General features: G+C 38.7%; 1 protein-coding gene across 2 annotated transcripts in view; it reads right to left on the bottom strand.

Moving 5' to 3' along the window:
* Positions 1-2,191: 2,191 nt before the first annotated feature.
* LOC109300726 (cadherin-6) overlaps positions 2,192-20,792 on the bottom strand; it is a 145,572-nt gene continuing 126,971 nt past the window's right edge. For both annotated transcript variants that reach the window (XM_019521523.1, XM_019521532.1), the window contains 5 exons: positions 14,569-14,705; positions 9,307-9,428; positions 8,341-8,458; positions 8,005-8,256; positions 2,192-4,615 (listed from right to left, as the gene is read on the bottom strand). In XM_019521523.1, coding sequence (XP_019377068.1) covers positions 4,125-4,615; positions 8,005-8,256; positions 8,341-8,458; positions 9,307-9,428; positions 14,569-14,705 — 1,120 coding nt within the window. In that variant the 3' untranslated portion in view covers positions 2,192-4,124. The remainder of the gene's footprint in view (positions 4,616-8,004; positions 8,257-8,340; positions 8,459-9,306; positions 9,429-14,568; positions 14,706-20,792) is intronic.

Below are 20,792 nucleotides of genomic sequence, written 5' to 3'. Positions count from 1 at the left end.
GACATTTGTCCATGGGGAATGCCTATGCAACATGCACTCTGGCACATGGCAAGTTACCCCCGGTGGAGTAGGGGAGACTGGGGCTGGCACTGCGCTGGCCCCAGCAGCCTTACCTGGGGGCCTCCCGGGGCTGCAACAGCGGCAAGCCTGCCACACGAAGCCTGACCAGTAGTGGAGTGTGGCTCCAGCTGGCCTGGCTCCAGCTTTGGGCAGCACATGCTGCTGCCGCATGTGCTACTCCACTTTTTCCACAGGTCAAAAAAATCCTCCGCGCTGCTCACTTGCAGCATGGAGTACAGCTGAACGTGTGGTATGTGGCCAGCTGTGCTCATCTGGACATGGCCATTGAATCAGAGGTGCATAAACTTGATAGCACAAAGTGAGCTGTTGCTTTTGCTCTTGCTCATGAAAACTTATGCATCTCTGATTCAGTTAACCTATAAAGTGCATCTCTACTCTGCCTTCTACCTTACTTTAGACTAACACTGCTAACTGTCTTTCCCTGCTCATGAATTAGTTTGGCATAGTCCTTTCATCCACTAATAGTACAAGCTGCGATGCAAATATTACTGCAAAATTTCTTGATTGTAATATGGCACTTTAAATATTCGTTGCTCAGAACTGGGATTCTTTAATTGCACTTTGTAGTACAAGAGATAAAGGATAATGTGGTACCAGGATACCGATAGGTAACCTTTTCTGGCTGTGGGCCAGAACGACCCAAAATATGGTCAGAGGTGGGCAGGTGCTAGGATGCTGCCATCACCACTTATTTTGCCAGCAGCATAGGGAAAGTGTCTGTGGCCAGCACTCCTCCATACTGTGGCACAGAGAGAGTGCCCAGAGAAGACAACACCCACCACCAAAGCTCCACGTCCGTGGGCCAGGTCCAAAGGTTCCACAGTCTGAATATGGCCTGTGGGCCATAAGTTGCCAACCCAAGCTGTGAAGGAAAAAGAAAAAACTGAATTTGACAACTTTTGCTAGATGAGATGCTATGTACATCTCATTTGAGAAAAAAATCAGTGCTTATAAACTGAATGGAAAAAGAAAAAGATGCGAGTATGTAGGCACCTGCCTCAGGAGAATTTCTTAAAAGAATTTATTTGCTACTCAGTGGGCCCATCAACATGAAACATATAGGGTGGAAATGACTAATTAGCTCCACAGTAAATGTCTTAGTGTCTACATGTGCAGGGCAATTAGGCTAGAGTAAACTAATTAATCCTGCAGCAGGATAGTACTTGTAAATACAAGTACTATCCTGCTGTCAAGTTTTTTACTCCATAGCAGTGCATGTGTAAACGCTGATTAGGCTGCCTGCCAGCTAGCCCTGCACTGAAGCACCCTCATGCCCCAGCCAGTCCCTTTGCAGCACACTGAGCCAGGAAAGGAGAAATCCTGGACTAACGGGCTAATCCTTGAGCCCCCCTCTAGCTGGCTTAACATGCTACGGTCCCAGGCATACACAGGAGCAATAAACTCCATAGTTTATTATTTTACATTAATTGCACATGTAGACATACCCAGTTTGTCACTATAATTTTGGTATCTGTAAATGACACAGTTTTATATATGTTCATACAAGCATGAATGGCCCATTCTCTAGTTACTATGTCATTTTACCGACAAGATAAAACTATCCGTCAATAAAAATCAAAATTGTAGCCTGAACCGCTACTACATATCACTAATTCAGACCTAATGCCTTAGCCTATAAGAACATAAGTAATTATTTTACCAGAACAGGCCAGTGATGCATCTAACTTGTCATTCTGCCCCAAATAGAGGCTAATGTAACATTAGTTAAGGGAAAGCATAACAAGCCTGATTTCTAGTGGAATTTAGGTGGTTAAAGAGAAGATGTGCTTAATGGGATTTTCAAAATGTCTAGTCCTCTAACTCTGATTGTTGCATTAGGCACCAAGGTCCAGATCTTCAAAGATATTTAAGTACATAACTCCTTGATATCAAGTTCCTTTGACATCTGAAATAAAGGTGCCTTTGATCTCCTCAACCTTATGCATGTTTGAATATTCCATTAAGCATCTGTCGACATTGTCAGGACCCTGGGTATTTGTAGAAATTTGGCTTCAAACTCTCAGTTGTGTAATCACATTGAACTGGGAGGAGATTCCCTTCTAAGCCAAGTTGGTATTCAGTTTGATGTACCAAGGCTGATATCTTCTTACTTTATTTCCTCGATATTTTAACCAAAAAAATTATACTTATGTCTAATTCTTTTTAGAATCTCATTAAACCTATAATTACCATTCCTGAAGCAATGAGTCCCACAGATTATATGGTATTTGTTTCCCTTTATCCCTTTTAATTTGCTGACCTTTAAGTTCGGTCTGGTCTTTGTATTGTTGAATAAAGGAATAAGTTTTTGTTTTTTGTTCAAACTGAGTTATTTATTGTTTATTTATTTATGGTTATTTATGTTTTCAAGGAAAGAAAAAAAAAACTATTGAGTGGAATTTAAACCTTAAGATACAATTAAATATATAAAGAGAAACTTCACTTTTTTTTCTCATATGTTAAAAATAACTAGTTTTGTTAAAGTGGTAATATGGTCCTTTGATAGAGTAATTCAGGTAACTGAATTAAAATAGTACTGGTTACATATATCCCTTGACATACTAAAAATTCATCATGTACTTGAATTGTATAGGGGAGATAGCAGCCTGTACCAAGTACTATAGCATCACTGTCTTGCCTTGAACAAGAAATGGCTTCTTTTGGCTTGGCACATAAAATGAAGAAACTATCTGTTTCAAATGTTCTCCCCTGAAATCTTGAACACTGGTTGACACAGTTAGCAAGGAGAGTGTATTAAACCCTTCTTGTTCTCACCACTGGAATGATGAATGATTTCTATTTATTTCCGAATTCAGGGCTTGTAGTTACAAAAATGATTAGCAGTGACTTACTGTGATGATATTTTCGGTCTTTCCATCTTTAAAGAAGGTTTGAAACTGTATCCATCTAATCCTTGCAACATCGCTGTGAGGTAAGCAGTATTCTTCCAACTTACTGACGTCAAAAAAAGGAATTGACAAATCATTTTGTATATGAACTTAAGGACGCAGGGTACCTCTTTACTTCTTTGTACTTGCAAAGCCTGAGGATGGCAGTCTCCTTAGGGCTGTCATTCACTTCCTACACATATGGGCAAGCAGAAGAATGAGTGGAGTCTGACTCCATCTCACTAACTTTCTGGCCACCACAGGTGTACAGGGGGAAATAGTCTGTGCCTAGTTTAGGATACAGCACAGCTACGTTCTGTTCCTTGTGAAGGCTTGCTCCAAGTCACAATCTAGCCCCAAGTGATTAGATGACTTGCACGGTGTCACTGAGAGATGGTGTTAGCACTGGAATAGTCCCTAGGAATACTGCCCTCCAAGGTATAGATTTCGCACACTGTGGATCATATAGCATTTTCCTATGAATGCTAGGTCAAAAAATATACACACAGTGGTCTACAGAGAATTATATGTAATGTGTTATTGTGGTTTTATGCTTGAGGGCAATGGCAGGTTCAAAGAAAATGCTTATATTTAAATGGCCATTAGACCTTTTAAAACTCATGAATAAGATTTACTCTCATCTTGTCCTTTTAGTCTTTTCAGCTGACTCTAGTTGTATAATAAACCTTCATTCCATCAGTGCTACTTTTGACTATAATATTTAGGTTAAACTGTAATACCTCATTACATTAGGATGTGCAATACACAATCGACAGAGCAGTCATCTGAACTGTATAATCTGAATACAGTAAAAAGGTTAAGTGAGATGGAACAGTAATATACTCTAATTTACAATATAAGCTGAACAAGTAAAAATATTGCTCTCCTCCAATTGCCATTTCCCTCTGCTTCTGCTGTGCCTGTATGACTGGCTTGGTAAATAAGGTGAACTAAAAAATAAAAATCTTGCCTCTTGGAAGCTCATAAAATTATACTAGAAAAAAGTTTTCTGACATTTGATCCACACAGACTGCAGTCATTAGACAATTGGAACTGGTAGAATAGAGAATCCTTTCACAGAGCTGTGGATATATAGAAAGAAATAACCACTTCACATATCTCAATGCTGTTTCTAGAAATGAAAAAGGCAACATATTAAGAGTCTTTGTCACTGTCCACAGCGCCGTACATATCAGCCAGTTTTTTAAACCGAGGCCCCCAGTCACTGAGATAATCATAGTCTTGATCTCCATCCGTAGTCACCGACTCCAAGGAGCTGAGGGACTCTGCAACGGAGCCATTACCTTCATATGCGTAGGTTGCTAAAGAGTCATATGGGGGTGCAGTGGGGTCTATATCATTTTCCTTTAACCTTTGGTTAATGAAATCTCTGACATCAGTGTTATCTCGTACTGCTGCAGTCCGGCGTGGCATAAAAAGTGTTTCTGGCACGATGTCTCTGCGTAATTTATTGTCTTCTATGGCTTCAGGGTTTCTCAGTGTACCAATATCAAAAGCTTGGGTATCTTCTTCTCCGCCACCTTCATCATTGTAACTGACAATGTTGTCTCTGATGTCCTCTTTGGAAATAATCAAAGGTTCTTTCTTTCGCTGCCGCCTCAGAGCTGCAAACAACACCACTGTAACTGGAAATAAAAATAAAATAGAGGAAAGGGGGTCAAAGATAACCCATCAGTCAATTAAAGCTTGTGCTGCTTGAACTCTGAGTTTTAGGAGTCACTCCACAAAACCGCAAATTCAAATTATTGATTTTCAGATTGTACCATGTCTGCCTATGATCATGTTGGGAGTGGGATACGTATGAGGAAAAAAAGGGGATTTCAAGCTTACAGGAAGCCATTCAGTGCAGTGTTTTATCAGTAGCTGCATTTTTATCCTGAGTTATGTAGGAACTCCTCTAAAAAATAAAAAATCAGCCCCCACCCCTCAAAAAAGAAAAAGTATTGGGATATTGAGTGTTAATTATTTTGAGTACCTGAAATACTATCAGAATTGTGCTAATGGCATAGTAGATGCTGAATTATGATGAACAGTTAGCAAAGTTGCATATCAGACTTTACTTTTCCATGAAATACTTTCTGTTCCTGGATGGCAATGCAGCAGATGGGGCAAATTCTCAGTAACTGATATCAACTGTGCTAGTTCTATTGACTTCCTTGGAGCAGAAGCCAGTTTTGAATGTGTTTCTGTGATGGAAGCCTATAGAGTTATCTGAGCACAGGGAAGATGTGGTTTTGATGTAATTATTACTGGACAGTCCTGTTAACAAAAATATTCTTACAAAAGTAAACAATTGTCACTAGCTGAGGGTTTTGTTCCATATATCTAACTTTAAAGATGATTTAATCATCAAAACACGTGAGGTTTCTTAACCATTTTTTTCCTTCCCCTTAATTTTTAAGAGTGTGATGCTTTCCTTTATTTGTTGAAGGTGTTGTATTTATAGCCGAGATTCTGCCAAAAGCACTTCATTAAACATGCGCCCATGTACAGCTTCACTAATGACACTGGAGCTCCAGATGAGTAGAAGAGTTCATGCTCATAGAACTGATTTTTAGATCAGGGTCTAGGCTAACTAATAAGTAAAATACCGTTTCCTTTGGTTTCTTATCTGGATTCCAGTTATTTTTTTCTTAAAATAAATGACTATTTACCACTGAATGACATTAACAAGATCAATGTGGCGCTGTACTGTAATTATTTATACTGCAGTACTTCCTGTAAATCCCAGCAATGGATCAGGACTCCATTGTACTACACACTGTACAGGGAAAAAAAATATGTATGATGATTTATGTGACTACCTTCATAATAACTTGTTAAATACTGGTAATACATATTCTATTTTATTTTTTCACCCAAAAATGCCTTTCCAGGCCTGACCCTACAAATATTACTTGACTTTAAATGGGATGCCTTGTGGTATATTCTAGCATTTCAAAGCTTTTTTTTTTTTTGTAAAAAATCTCTTATGGCAGCCAACTTCCAAATTCTACACAGATGGAGAGTTGGATGGCTGTTGCAGTCTGCTCCTGTGCATGCAAAGTACCCATTAAAGCCGGTGACAAGTTTATGTGCCTAAAACATAGCTTTCCATAAAGTTCTTATTCTTGCAGTGTCCTTCTATTTTAATTGATAGAAGTCAGGAAACCATCTTCAGAGGTGATCTGAGATGTGATGGCTTGGTAAATGAAGTGAAGACAAATAGGAGGGTCAGTCTTGATGATGATGAATTATTCATTTTCTAGTATCTCCCTAAAGGTTTTAATCCAACTAGACGTTTTCTGTGCTTATTGTACAACCATGAAATAAAGGAAGTTCCTATCCTAGGGAGAGCTGTCAGAATCTATAGAAGGGGAGGCTGGTGTTTGAGGAAAGATGCAGATCTTTCTGGAGGAAACCCAAGAGGATCTGACAACACAGAAGCCAGTTTTGAACATGTTCCTGAGATGTGAGAGCCAATACAGTTATCTGAGCACAGAGAAGATGTGGTCTTGATGTGGACTGTCCATGGAACTGATACTGGATAGTCCTGTTAACAAAAATGTTCATATAAAAATAAATGCTAAAATGGTACTTTCATGAATAACAGCTAATATCAAGTGTGTTTTATTCAAAGGGCTTTGATTTCAATTAAAAATATAAAAATGCCGTGTTAAACTCAAACTACAGTCTTCTTATATCTACATCAACTTTTAACGCTATTTGTGAGTTTCCAAAAAGCAATCTGGACCTTCTCAGATTCTAAATTTGGGCACTATTTCCTACCACTAAACACTGAAATCAGAAAATTATACAGTATTGTTAATTGAAAATCTGCTTACACTGCATGGTGATATGAGCAATAACTGACGTAAAGTGCTACTTAGAAAAGGGAATCAGTTATTTCCAATTGACACTAAACAGGAAATCGTTTAATGTCAGATTGATATTAATGAGCACAGCTGTACTGAACTCATGCAAAATGGTTTGCCGCACTGGACTTTTTGTGGTGGTAAGTGGCTTCAACCCTTAAAGACAAAGACAACAGGCTTTAAAAGCTGACTGCAATTCCATGTGAATTGCAAGCTTCCCTGTCACTTTTGGAATTTACCCTGAGTACAGGCAGTGCGTATCTGTGCAGACCATTACCTTTTTTAATAAAAAAACTCCTGTCCAGATCTGACTGCGACATATCCCTAAGGCTAGCTAGGGACTCCCACCCTTTGTATCTACTGACGCCAGAAGGAGAGCAAGCCACATCCTTTTGAAAGGCATACTATTTGACCCAACTCGGTATGTTCTTCCAGCACAGAAGGAGGTGTATCTATTTCAGTGCTCCTCATATGCCAAAATGATGCCAATGCTAATGCAAATACCTTGCACCTGGTATGGTCATTTACATTATTCAGAATGGTAACATTCAGATCATGTTATACAAGAAGGGAATTTACAAAACACTTTTCACAAACAAGCCTATGAACTTCACTTCATCAACCTCCTGGATACAAAAAAGCATGGACTAAATATAGACATTGAATTTATGACGCATTATAACCTGCCTGACATCTGAGTCTCCAGGTATCTCTTCACTATTTACCTCCTATATTCATCCCCCTTCCGCACCTCCAACTCCCACAGCCTCTCTCTCACCCACTGACTCCTCAATTTATATCTTCACTGACTGGCTTTCTTGCCTGCATACCAGCTTCTGGCTTCTTTACTACTCATTCCGTTCAGGAAGAGAACATATCAGCTGTGGATGCTTCCTCAGCCTGACAAATGTTTTTTAAACCCAAAAGCTTGCTAAGAAAATTTTTCCAACTATTTAGTTGGTCTAATAAAAGATATGAGATTTACACAAAGAAGCCTGTCTTACATTATTCAGTCACTTTGTTGGAAGAAAAACAAATGTAGATTATTTCTCTGTTACATAACAATGAAAGAAATAAATCCCTAAAGTGTCTTTGGCATGTAATGCTTATCCTTTCTCCAATCTCTCTTCTCATAAAAGAAATACCTCTAGGTCACTTACCTAGTAATATAATGATGCAGAGGAGAATGGCAATCAAAGCTCCTGTGCTAAGTCCAGTGGGATGGATTAATGCTTCTGCATTACATGACAGCATCTTCCCCCGATGGTCACAGGCACACACTCGGATAGTCACTGTTTCTGTGCTGCTCTGGATAGGGTAGTCATTGTCTGATATTACCACAGGCAGGAGGTACATACTCATTTCATGTCGGCTATATCTGTTTTTTCGGGTGAAGATCCCTGCTGTGTTGTCTGAAAATGCAAATGGAGTGTTAAAGGACTACTAGTCCGAAAGCTGAAAACAGACAATAAACTAAAACCTTCCTAGGAATTCACCTCTATTGTCCTGTAGCGTGAAGTTTGAACTACTGGCTGCTTCAGAAGCCAGGGAGAATGAAAACTGGTGTCCACCAAACGAGTCGTCCTTATCAACAGCACTTAGGGTCTGTATCAGCTAAAACAACAACAAAATTATCTAACAACAGAAAAACAGAAAACTATAGGCCTTATTCTTATTTCCACTAAGGCCATCTACTCTAGCAGTTTGAAGAATATCTTATTTATTTAGGACAAAAAATTATTTTTTCTTCCACTTTAAGATCCAGGATGCTGCCAAAGTACCTTTAAATCAAAAGTGGGCTCTGTGTCCTGTTCACAGTGATTCTAAAAATTATGTAATTATATTAGTCCTTCAGTCTTCTAATGGAATGAAGATGTGAAAGTTTTGTCTTGAAAATCCTGTGAAATCCAAGGGGTCACACTTTGGACAGATGACATTTACATCATGAGTGTATGGAAGACTCCTAATAACAACCAGCTGCAGAAGTGAAGGGTGAGATAGTCAAAGTTGAGTTGAGTATTCATGGACACAAATCCCATTTAATAGGAAATGTGTGGCAGTATCCCCTAGAATAGCTGCTGCTTTGAACCATCAGATAACAGGACTTGAAGGACTACAGCATGGGGCTACCTTTAAGTGCTCTTAGGAAGAAATGAAGGAAATGCTGCGGTATACAGATGCAAAATCCCATACTCAAGGGAAGAGACAGGGAAGTGAATCAGGAATAACAAGACAGAGGACAAAAAGAAATTACATTTAACTATGTAAAACACAACATTGCATTAGCTACAAGAATGCTAACTATAATCAGATACGACGCAGTCACTGTTTAATTTAATTTTGTGACACTGACAGCTCGTTACAGCACGAAATATGCTTCCTGATGAAGTGGTGCAAGAATAATGCCTAAACTGAATCCATTTTTAATTTTTCCTATTATGGAGTGCAAACAATCAACGCACCTGTTCTGCCTTTGCATTTTCACAGACGAAGGTCTCGTAAAACATAGCGAACTCTGGGGCATTGTCATTTACATCCAAAACCTTAATGAACACAGGGACACGGCTGCTTTGCTTTGGGTTGTCTGTAATGATAAAAAAAGGGATAAAAATAATACACTTCCTGACTTAGTTGTGGGAAAGAAAAGGATAGATTTAAGGGCTAAGTCCTTCAACTTTTTACTGTAAGATAAAAAATATACAGTACTTCTGCAAGATGCTCTATTGACTTAAATAAGACAATGAGGTTGATCTTATGCAGACTTATGCACCTAAGTAAATTTATTCAGGTCCTGTGTGTGTGGACTACTTGTATGAGTAAGGATGACTAGAAGTGGACCCAAATTGGTAACGCACTTTGAGCATAAAAAGTTATTATCTGTTGCTGTTATTAGAGAAGCTTTCTGACCTTTTGTGGATTGATCTTTGGTTGCTGCTGCTCTAGAGCTGACACTAAATGCATCATCGAAAGAACATAAGCCCCATGTAATAAGTTACTTCTCCCAAAGAAGTTCTATGAAGTCAGAAAAAAAAAGGATGGACTAAAGTTTACTTGAAAATGTTTTGAGTTTCTACTACTTATGAAATTCAGTTTACTGCTTAAAAATAGGTAAAAGCAATTAGGAAAATTATTGTGGTTTCGAGTTGACTTCTAAAACTGAAAAAAAGACAGACTTATATTCTTTTGATGTATATAATTTAAAAATAAAACCAAAAATAGTCCCAAAACACAACTTATTTGAGTGAAAACAACATCACAACCTACAGGCTGACAATTATTTTACTGGTTTCTTTCCAGTTTCAAAATTGGCTTTAATAGGTTTGAATTACCCTCCATGTTACTATTTTTTACTGATTAGTAACAAATCATAAATTATATTCAAAGGCCAAATTATTCTAATAATAGTGGTGGATAAAAGATAACAACTGTTGAGGCTTTTATTTATTTAAAATCATTCACTGGAATAGTTTTTCTAGAGTTGGAATTTTATTTTAACTTACCATACTTAATTATTCAGAATGTATGTATAGTATAGACTAGGATAGACAAAAATTCACACAAGAATATAGATATAAATTTCATATCTGTGCAATTGGCAATATCCAAGAGTCAAACTTAAATGTGCAGTTACTACTCATATTACATGTTTTTTTGTACAAACACAAGTTTTTTTTGGGGGGGGGAGGTTTGTTTAACCAACTGTGATTCCAAAACTTCTAAAATATCAGTATAGTAAATAGGAGAACTTCCATCAAAATACATCATTTGCAGTCACAAACACATCTTTTTTAAGGATCTATCTAGCAGGAAATGTAGGCTCCAATATATTTATGCAGACTTCAAGCCTTATTGCTCTTTCTTTTCTCCCTCAGAACCATTTCCATTAATGAATAAGAGTTGACTAATTTCTCCTTGCTGTCACTTAACTGTTATTGGGCTCTCCAGCAAGAAGCAGACAGCTCCCTCTTCCTGTAAACAACCCTCCTTAGTTACGCATGTGGTTTCTGTCAAGTCACAGATGGAAATCTTAAATTTCTTCTGATCATGGCCTTGAAGTTCTTTCTGAAGTGCAAAATCCAGCCTGCCCTTTTTAATTCAAGGGTAGAGAGTTTGTTTGATTTAAAGCACTTCAAAGTTCCATTAAGAAGGTAGAATGATCAGCTGTAAATTGGAAGGTGTGGGTTCTATTTGCAATGCTACAAGTTCTCTTGGTAGAGTCACTGCTGTCCCAAGTGAAACCACAAGTATATAGATATTCAGACTTTTTCCCAATGTAAAAATAGCCACTCCAGGGCTTGGGACAGAAATTACATAAACCGGTATTAGTGATTCAAATCTGTAACACAACAAAAGTTCAGTGCTATAAACTGCTTTCAATATGCCCAAAACAGTTTAAGATAAACCTGGATAGATCTTGTATCAGACTTAACTGATTTAGGTTAAATTATTTTATTGAATTTTTGTCCCAGATCCCCTCCAGAACTCATAGTCCCCCAGCATCCCAGGATGTTCCTCCCCCATGAATCCCCTTGGGCTAGCTGTAGTCCAGACTGGCCCAGGAGGTGTGCTCTAGAGCGTGTGCCCCCCCCTCCCCAGCTTCTGGCCTGATCCACTGCAGGCATAGGGCTACATTTCCAGAATCAAAAAGTGAATGTTTGTTCACTTGCTTATTGGTTCTATCTGCAGCTTAAACTAACCTGTGAAGGTTGAATCAATACAGCCTGGAGCTTTTTGACGGTCTGTACTTAGCCCAGGAAAAAAATAACTTGGGGACAAACAGAATTCAACCACTCCTGGGAGAATTTCTTCTGGGAGACTGAATGTCTATATATGTTGTGGCTTCTCTCAGGAGGGTGCATAGTCCTCCAGCTTCACTTCTCCTCACCCTTCACTCCCAGGGAGACAATGTGTTGCTCCCCTAAGGGAGCAACTCATGCCCCCTTCACATTCTTCATATTATGCTGCAGGTAAACACAGGCTGACCATGGGCAGTCTAGGTCAGCCAGTCGGCTGCCCTATGCACTGAAGACATCTGTCACCAGGCACACTAAGGAAGCCTTCAGAGCAAGCTGAGATTTTGTGCATGAGGCTCTCCACATTGTTTTACAGTGTCAGTACTGCAACCTCTCCGCTTTTCAGGGCCTCAGCATTTGAATGTCTGTACATACAGCTCTGGGTAAGTTTTTCTACCAGGTGAAGAAACTTAGAAGAATTCTCCCAGACTATGTGACTCTGTGTGTAGCCTTTTTCTGTGACTCCAGATAAGTTACTAATATCTGATGTTTCAAAAACTTAGATATTTAGAGTATTAATTGAGATGCCAAGAGCCTGAGCCTGAAGCTGCTACCAACTTTACTTGGAGATGTGTATGTGATGTGCTTTGAAAAACAGGTCTAAAGCAAGCATCTCAAGACAAACACTGAAAAATGGAAGTGCCCCAAGTCTGAGCATGCCTATATTGTTTCCATACAGCACTTAGGACGCCATTATGAATCATGTGCTGCCACTCACTCCCTCTCCACCCTGTACCATATGTTGAAGAAATGAAATGTATCTGTTGTTAGAGTAGCACCCAGCATGAACCAGTAGACAAGTCTGAGATTGAGGACCAGAAGGTGATACTGCGTGCACTCTGTGTGAATGTCAAACAACAGTTACATTACATTAGCATGCATGGAGTGGGCATGCTGTGCTTCACTACAGTGCTCTCATGAATGGCTGGAGGTACTGAAGGCATAACCTTAGTGCTTATTTTATATAATATTTGTCAAAATTATTCTGTTTCTCAATTTTTTTTCCAGTGGATGACAATATTCACCATTGTAATATGCTTTTATTTACAAGCTTTCTGTTTTATGGTTATTATTGTTAAAGGCAGTACACTTCAGTGGTATGTGCTTTCATATTCTAATATTCAGTATTTTCTTTAGTGTAGGAAAATGAAATGCATATAAAATTTAATGGAGTGGTTCAGCATTGAGAGCAATTGCTGATTTGCTCAAGCTTGTGTGGAAGGGAGAGGGGGGTCAGAGCTAAGCTTTCATTTAGTTCAGTTTAGCCTAGCTTGGGCCAGAAAAAATATGCGTCATCTTATGACAGAAATTAGTCTGGGACAATGATACCATCCAGCCTGGAAGTGTGACTTGTGAAGAAGCTTGCTGCTATCATACAAAATTTAGCCTAGCAAAGATGGATCCTATCCTGGGCAAAGCCTTGCTTTTGACTGGAAAAATTCAGTCAAAAGGACAAATTTGCTTTAGGCAGATGATAAAGTAAACTTACCAGCTTGGAAACTCAGTCTAGACAAAGGCTTTTTTTAAATTTGAATTTACTTTAGTTGGGGATAAATTGTTATTGAGCTACTCTAAGAATTTCTGTACTGTGTAGTAATTCAGTTCCTACAGGACCTACATTTTTACAAAAGGTATATTTCCCACTTTTTCAAAATGCTTTTTAGTTCGTTTTTTTTTAAAGTTTTTTCTTATGCAGAGTATTTAAGTCTACAACAAACAACTCGGCCACAGCAGACCACCATGGGAGACCTTCAGAAGATTCAAAAGCAATATGAATGGGGGGCCCAACTGGCAAAAGTATTTTGTATCCTGCAAGATTTCTGTAAGCACTGTTTTATTTAAATTTCAGCTCATGACTATCCTTTAGTATCCTATCCCACTATGATAGTCAAGCTGTGTTATATCAGGTAATTTTCATTTTAAAAGAGGCCTGATACAGAATAAAGAAGAGAAAGAGTGGAGAATTCATTATCTTCTTTTGTATCTTAAGGGTTGAATGACCTGCTGTATATCCACACACCTTCCACATACCTATGAGAAAATAGGACCTAGAATTCTCTCATACCAAGTTTTTAAAAAGGAGTGCCCTGAGACTCTCTACCAGCATCCAAACTATTGAACATTTTTATAACAAATTACCCTAATATATCCATTGTACGATGCCACAAAATCATATCCAACCGAATATAGGGGAAGGCAAGGCCAAAGAAATTATTAGAACTGCACCCACTCATGCCAGTGTTTTCAGCATGCCTCGAAAGGAAGATGAGAGAGGTCTCTGTTGTAGTTAATATGTAATTAGAGTGGATTTTTTGTTGATGATGCCTAACTAACATAAGCCTTGTATATCTTCTGGGATATATTGCTCCTAAAACAACTAATGTCATCATCAGGCGGACTCCTAAGTGTGCTTGTAAATTAGGAAGGAAGGCAATGTTTTATTAGCCATGGCTGGGAATTTCAAAGGAGATTAAGGGAGTTAGATACCTGGATTAAGGGAGTTAAATTCCCACTGAATTTTAATTTAATTTGGGTACCTAACTCTACTTCACTGTACTTGAAAATTCCCAAGCTGCACAATAGGGTTGGATTTAGCCATTTGTGACTTGTGTGCTGTATACAACATTTTAAGTCAGCATATTGTATCCTAATTAAACAACAGCTAGGAGCATTTTTCCTGTCTGATTGATTTGGAAACACAATAGTGTCAAGTTTCTTCCTGTTTAGATATGAAAATAATCTCTTCATAAATTGTGAGCCTAGAAAAAAGAAAAACACAGACTATCTTTTTCAGTGTTTCCCCTTCTTGATTAGTATTGAGCAGGTCCATCCATATAGCCTGACATCTTACCAGCCATCCTTCACACAATCTCAGGTAGGAGGCTAAATTCATTACATCAGGGACAGTGGTGGTATTTAGGTTTGACTTACTGATCTCTGCTGCTATTATTGTAATGTTGTGCCACAGCACTGTTTCCCGGTCAAGGGGTTTTGAAGTAAATATTGAACCATTTCCAGAATTGATGTTGAATACTCTGTCCATATCAGTATGCCGATCTACAGAATACCTGAAAATACAGAGACAGTGTTTAGAAAAGAGTTTTCATTTTAATCTCTGTTTTTAAACAATTTCCTAAGACTAAACTACATACAGCTAGTAAGTCAGTTGCCTAATTTTTAGTACAGACTTTGGCATCTTGATATATTCCTACAAAGGACTCTGTTCTGCGCTGTTGAGTAATGACATATTGGAGGGTTTGATTTAGAAGGTGGGGCGCTGTTACTGAATAAATGAATTGCTGCATAATTTACATACTTTTGAGAAGCATCAAAGATTTGCCTTTTAGTGAAAAATGTGGAGTCTGCATCTTGAAAGATATGACATTTATTTTAAGGCTGAGTTGAGTTTCCCATTACAAATCCCTCTTCTCATGGTTTGATATCTCAGCTCTGCCCAATCTGTTTTGATACAAAATTTGGCAGCTCAGGTGCAATTTTTCTTTCACCCCAATGGTATTGGGTTTTAGAAAAGCAAAATAAAAAAAAAAGCACAAAACTGAGATCAGTATAGCTGATTTATCGCTCCATGGCTAATACTATGTAAAAGTGTGTTGTAGCATATTAAAGTGTAATTTAACTTGTTCTTCTCTGCTTCATAATATCTAGAGATGGATCTGAACACTAATAAGGTTTGAGGAACCTTAGAATCTAAATATGGATTTTTATTTCTTATCTGACTTCTCTCTCTCTCTTATGCTGAGCTAAATCTGAACTTTAAAGCCAAATATCTCCAATTCTTGGAAGGAGTTTTGATAACAAGATTCAAATGTGGTTCCTTAACTCTATATATTGCTAAAATAGAATTGCCACATAATAAAGATAGGGTGTAAATACTCTTCCTGTATTGAGAGAGAAGAATTAGATTCTTGCAATGGGTTTAATTGTGAGCTAACCTGCATGTCTGGAACCATACATAAGGCTTTGCTTACTCTTCTCCGTGATTTCCTTGCAGGTCATAACAATGTGGAGGAGAAGCAGTTACTGCTGCATTCTTATGCTGGAGAATTAGTAAGGAGAGGAAAAAGCAGTGTTTGGTGGAGCCCACATGCTGAGGGAAGAAAGCTGCACCAGAAAAATGACTGTGAAGATTACTTCCCTGAGAGAGCAAAAGTAAAAGGAGGAACTGACTTGATTTAATTTCTGCTCTATTCCTAGGGTAGCTTAACTAGGTGCTTGCTGCCCATTACTCAGGACATGTTCAAGGTGCCAGTCCAGCTGATGTGTGAACTTCTCATTTATCTCAGCAGAAAATCCAAACACAAAGAAAGAGCAGAATGAAAGAGTCCAGTTCAACCATGTGAGTCTGAGGGGAAAAGATGTTGCCTCATGGCTTATACTGAATCTGAAAAGCCAAAAATAGTCTGACACTCGCATGAACCTGTGTATGATTTACTATTTGGTAATTTTTTATCATGAAAAAAGATAATGTAGACCTATCTCTTGATCTGCTGTTTAATAAACATCTGATTTTTAGCTTGCCTTATCTTTTGAGTCCAAGCCAAAAACCATGCAGTGATTATTACATTCCAATTCTTGAAAAAAGGGTGAAACGGATATTTAAACGTATAGGCCAGACTAAGGTAAAAACAGCCAGCTGTAAGTAAACTAAAGCATAACCCCTCTTTCCCCTCGTTCCCTGGTGGCTGATTTGCAAGTCCATTGTATGGTTACTGTTACCTGAGCAATCACAGAAATGCCTCTTCAATTACAGGAGCAAGTTAGTGGCATAATCATACCATATTTCATGGTGTGTAAGTTGAGGGCTGAACCCCCAAAAATGTACCCTTACATTTCCATCTCAACTTATACACTGTATCAATACTTCAGCCAGACCCTGTGCCGGCATCCTACCACATGGGGTGGAGGTGTGCTGGAGGGCTCTGGGGAAGCTGGATCGGGCCCCTGGGGCCTCGGGCAGCACAAGGCCTGGGGGGCGCTGCCACTGCAGAGGGAAGGACTGACCTCCACCCCACCAGCAGCTCAGGGGCTGCCTGGCCTGCCAGCAGCTCACTGCCCAGTCACAAGAAAGGCAGACAGGCTCCGCGAAAAGCAGGATTAGGCCCTCATCACTTATGCCTTCAGTGGCTCCTGCAGCCCACAGAACGCCTGGCACTGCCTGGGAAGGGGCTGTCTTGCCTCATGGGCAGTGTGCGGGGAAGGAGTGGCAGGAGATGGCAGCAGGGATGGCATATGAGGTACTGAAAGCCCAGGCAGCACCCGCCTCCCCCCTGCCGATGCCCAACACTGCTAGCCGCCCCCCCTGCCCTGCCTGACACCCCGTGCTGGCCATGGAACAAGGCGGCCACTTCCTGGATGGTGCCAGGCACTGTGGGCTGCAGGAGCCGGATGAAGGCAGAAGCGGTGAGGGGCCCAATCATGCTTTTGGCAGAGCCAGCTTGCCTGTCCCATTGCCAGAAGATGAGCTGTCAGTGGTCTGTACACCCCATGAGCTGCAGGCGAGGCCAGTTCTTTCTCCCATGGTGGCAACACCCACTGGACCTGGTTGGGCAGGCTGCCAAGGGGCAGATGTTGCCCAAGCTTGGAAGCGCCCTATCCAACTCTCACACAAGCTTGTCTGGGCTTCCAGCACCTCACACACCTTTCCTACCACCTTCTCCTGCTGTCACAGTACCCAGCCACCTTCCTTCCACACCCCCCACCCCAGCAAGGCAGGGTCACCTTATACACAGGACCTATGAAAATCCTAATTTTTTTGAGCAGAAATATGGTGTTGACTTATAACTCGTAGACTTGTACACCGTGCAGGAGAGTGTGTAGTACGTAGTTGTAGAATTGCTTCAAACTTTTCCACTTAGCAGTTTTCCATCAGAAAAATGGAATATTGTCACAGTTCAAATGTTTTATGCAAACCCTTTGACTTACACTTGGGACCATGCTAAGTCTTTTATGTGAAATGTTTTGGAATTTCTAAGCTGTGGCAAGCTTAGATTTTTCATTCCTGGTTGGAACAAAGCCAAATTTGGAATATCAGCCTCTTCAATGAAATTGAATTTCCATTTTCCAGTCAGCTCTAGTAACACTTATGCCTTTACACAGCAAGCTATTTAGGTATGTGTCTAGCTTTAATAGTCCATTATTATATATATATATTTTATCATGTGATTGCTTATGGTTAAAATTAGGGGTTGTTGAATTGGGGAGCTAGTGCCTTGAGATGCCATGGTCATTTACTCTGGAAGAGTCTCACAATTTAGTTCTGCATGTGATGAATCACCCTTTCCTTGAGCTTTTTAAAACCTTATCACAGCTATAACATTGAAGTTTCCGTGTTAAAAATATTTATTATTTAAGAATGCAGGTTGTCATGTGTCTCTGTAAACATTAGGTCATCTGTACAGCACAAAGTTAAACTCAATAAAGCAATACAAGTGAACAGAATCTTGATGCAGTATTAATGTTGTTTTTTTCATATTCCAGAGAAAATACACACAAGGTTAGTACAGTTAAAAGCATATTCTAATTATATTATTAACCCTGGCCTAGAAGAATAATTTTAATAAGATACATTGTAATTTCTGTCTCTCCATTTATATAATCCCAAGTCTCTTTTGATCAAGACCTGCTAATTATGTTGAACTAATGGCGATTCTGACTTAATGGATAGCCTACCAAGAATTAAGCAGACAACATCAAACTCATTTTTACATTTCTTTAATGAAATTACTGGTGCATATATGTCAGTTTTCTGGACTTTATCCCTTTCCAACCCTGTGAAATGGAGAAACTAGGAAGTTATATATATATATATCTTTCTGCACAGACTATAAGAAAGAGAAGTTAATACATGCAAGTATATCGTCAGTAAAATACACAAACAAAATTAAGTCTTACATTTGCTTGAAGATCATTTTCTTTTGGGATTCTGTAGATAAATCAAATCACAGCAGGGAGGTAGTTCCAATGAATGATGAACTACATTATGCCACTGAGGAATTAACGCAGCAAAACAAGCCAACTAGAGAGTTCAAAAGGATCTAATACACAATATAATATTGCCAAAAGAAGCATAATTTTTCTTTTCTTTTTTTTTAATTTGGGAAAAGATTCAGAGATTCAAAATATTTCCTCTGTTTATATTAAATGCAAGCATTTCACAAGATTTTTTTTTCACTATCACAATTGGATAACAATTCATCACTATATTTATGTGAGCTGTTTGTTTATATTTGTTTATCTATACACCTATCAACTGTATAATGTACCCTTTCTTACTGCTGCTTTACAGTTAATAAACCTTTTCTGTAAGGTCTGGACTGAAGAAATGCAGCTTCACTGTTATGTAAGTGGTGATCAATTCACTCATGGCTATGGCAGCTATTTCAGCAAAGTCCACGTCTTAACCTTCTCCATTCATGCATTGCAATATTCAGCAGCCTGCTGTTTAATGCAACCACAAGTCAAGGAGATTTGTGGGTCAGGAAGGGACATATTTGTGAATTGTTCATAATGCAATTTCATAATGATATTGTAAAGGATTCTTTAATGGAAGATCAAAGTGACTTCCATCTACCAGAGTTAGGGCTCAGCTTATTTAAAAAGAAAAATCCCCACTCAAGAGAAGAAAAATGGAAAGTTTTCATGGTACCATTAAGTATCTAAAGATTTTATCTCTTACTGTCAAGGAAAATTGACAAGTGAATGTCATGTCATACATATACAGTAAGTGACAAGTCATACATATACGGTCTAATTGCATAATTCCCCAAGCTCAGAGTGAAAATCAGATCTAGTATTTACAAGTGTAATGGAAAAAAATCACCCTGTCAAGAAGATGTAGCCTCTACCTGTCCTCCTAATGCTGGGAGATGCCTAAGAGAGAAGCACCATAAAAGCCCATTTAAGAATCCATTTTGTTGGAGACCTACATCTCATTGGTTCCTCACTTGGCTTCCTTTCTTCCCTCTTGTTCCTTTCCCTGCTAAATCATACTAACCACTGTCGACCACTCTGTAATTTTAAGTGGTTCCCTTTAAAATTACCACTCACTGTCATATTGGAATATAATATTACCAGGACTGGATTCTCTGCTGGTATGAGATTATTTCCTTAGTATGGGTTGTGTTCCATCTGTTATGTAAGGGTGAAATCGTGAGTTGATTTACATGGCTTTGGTCAAAATACAAAATCCAATCAAATCTTTATAAAAAATACCAATTAGCTATGCCAGCGTGTTAATTAGTGTGATACAGGATACGAGCACTATTCAATACCATTCCTTCATCATACAGTTAACTGAAGAAAGATTATTTTTTTGTGGAGTGTTTGTTTTCTGGTTTTGCTTTGTCATCTTGTTCTTAGAAGAAATTGTAGTATATGGTCTATGGCAGAAAACAATTTTCATAGTTAAAATAAAGAAAAGGAAGCCATCTTGACATTAGATTATTGTAATCTGACACTAGATTATTATTTTACTCTACTTCTATTACGGTATTTGTTATTTATATTGTAATAACACTTAGGAGAGCTAGTTGATGGACCAGGACAGCACTGTGCTGTACAAGGGTGTGGTCTCTGCCAGAAGAGTTTAGTATCAGTGAAATAGCAATGAAAATATTTACCTATTTCATATGGTGGGGTATGATGTTAACACTTGTTTTCTCTAAAACACCTTGAGATACCTCAGTAGAAGATAGTTGGTGAAGAGGAAAGTATTAAAGGTAAGCTTTTATTTTATATACTCTGTTTTTTTTAACCTTCCTCTTTTTTAGCCTCATTTCTCTTTAATTTAGGCAAGCTTTCCGTGCTCCCACCCATAAATTCTATAAAATCAAGCATTACTTTATTTTTATACTGCCGATAATTTCTTACTACAGCAAGTTACTACATAGCATATTTCTCATTTCCTCTTCCTAATTGGTGGTCTGTTGTACTGCATTGATTAAAGTGATTCATTTATTCTAATTTTTTTACCTGTGCTGCTCCAAAAACCTAGAGTAATCAAACAGGGTTTTTTGTTTGTTTCTTTTGGGGGGTTTTTCTTACTATACGGGGCTTTTCTTAGAAAGATCTAGACAACACAGCAGGGTTGTTTATATTCCTGCGAGGGCTGGAAGGTCCCATCTGCCGGCCCAACC

Source organism: Gavialis gangeticus, unplaced genomic scaffold, assembly GCF_001723915.1.
Source record: "Gavialis gangeticus isolate Ggan-Ray unplaced genomic scaffold, GavGan_comp1, whole genome shotgun sequence".
NCBI lineage: Eukaryota > Metazoa > Chordata > Crocodylia > Gavialidae > Gavialis > Gavialis gangeticus.
The sequence above is the reverse complement of the archived record's forward strand: the minus strand, read 5'-3'. Positions and strand labels throughout refer to the sequence as shown.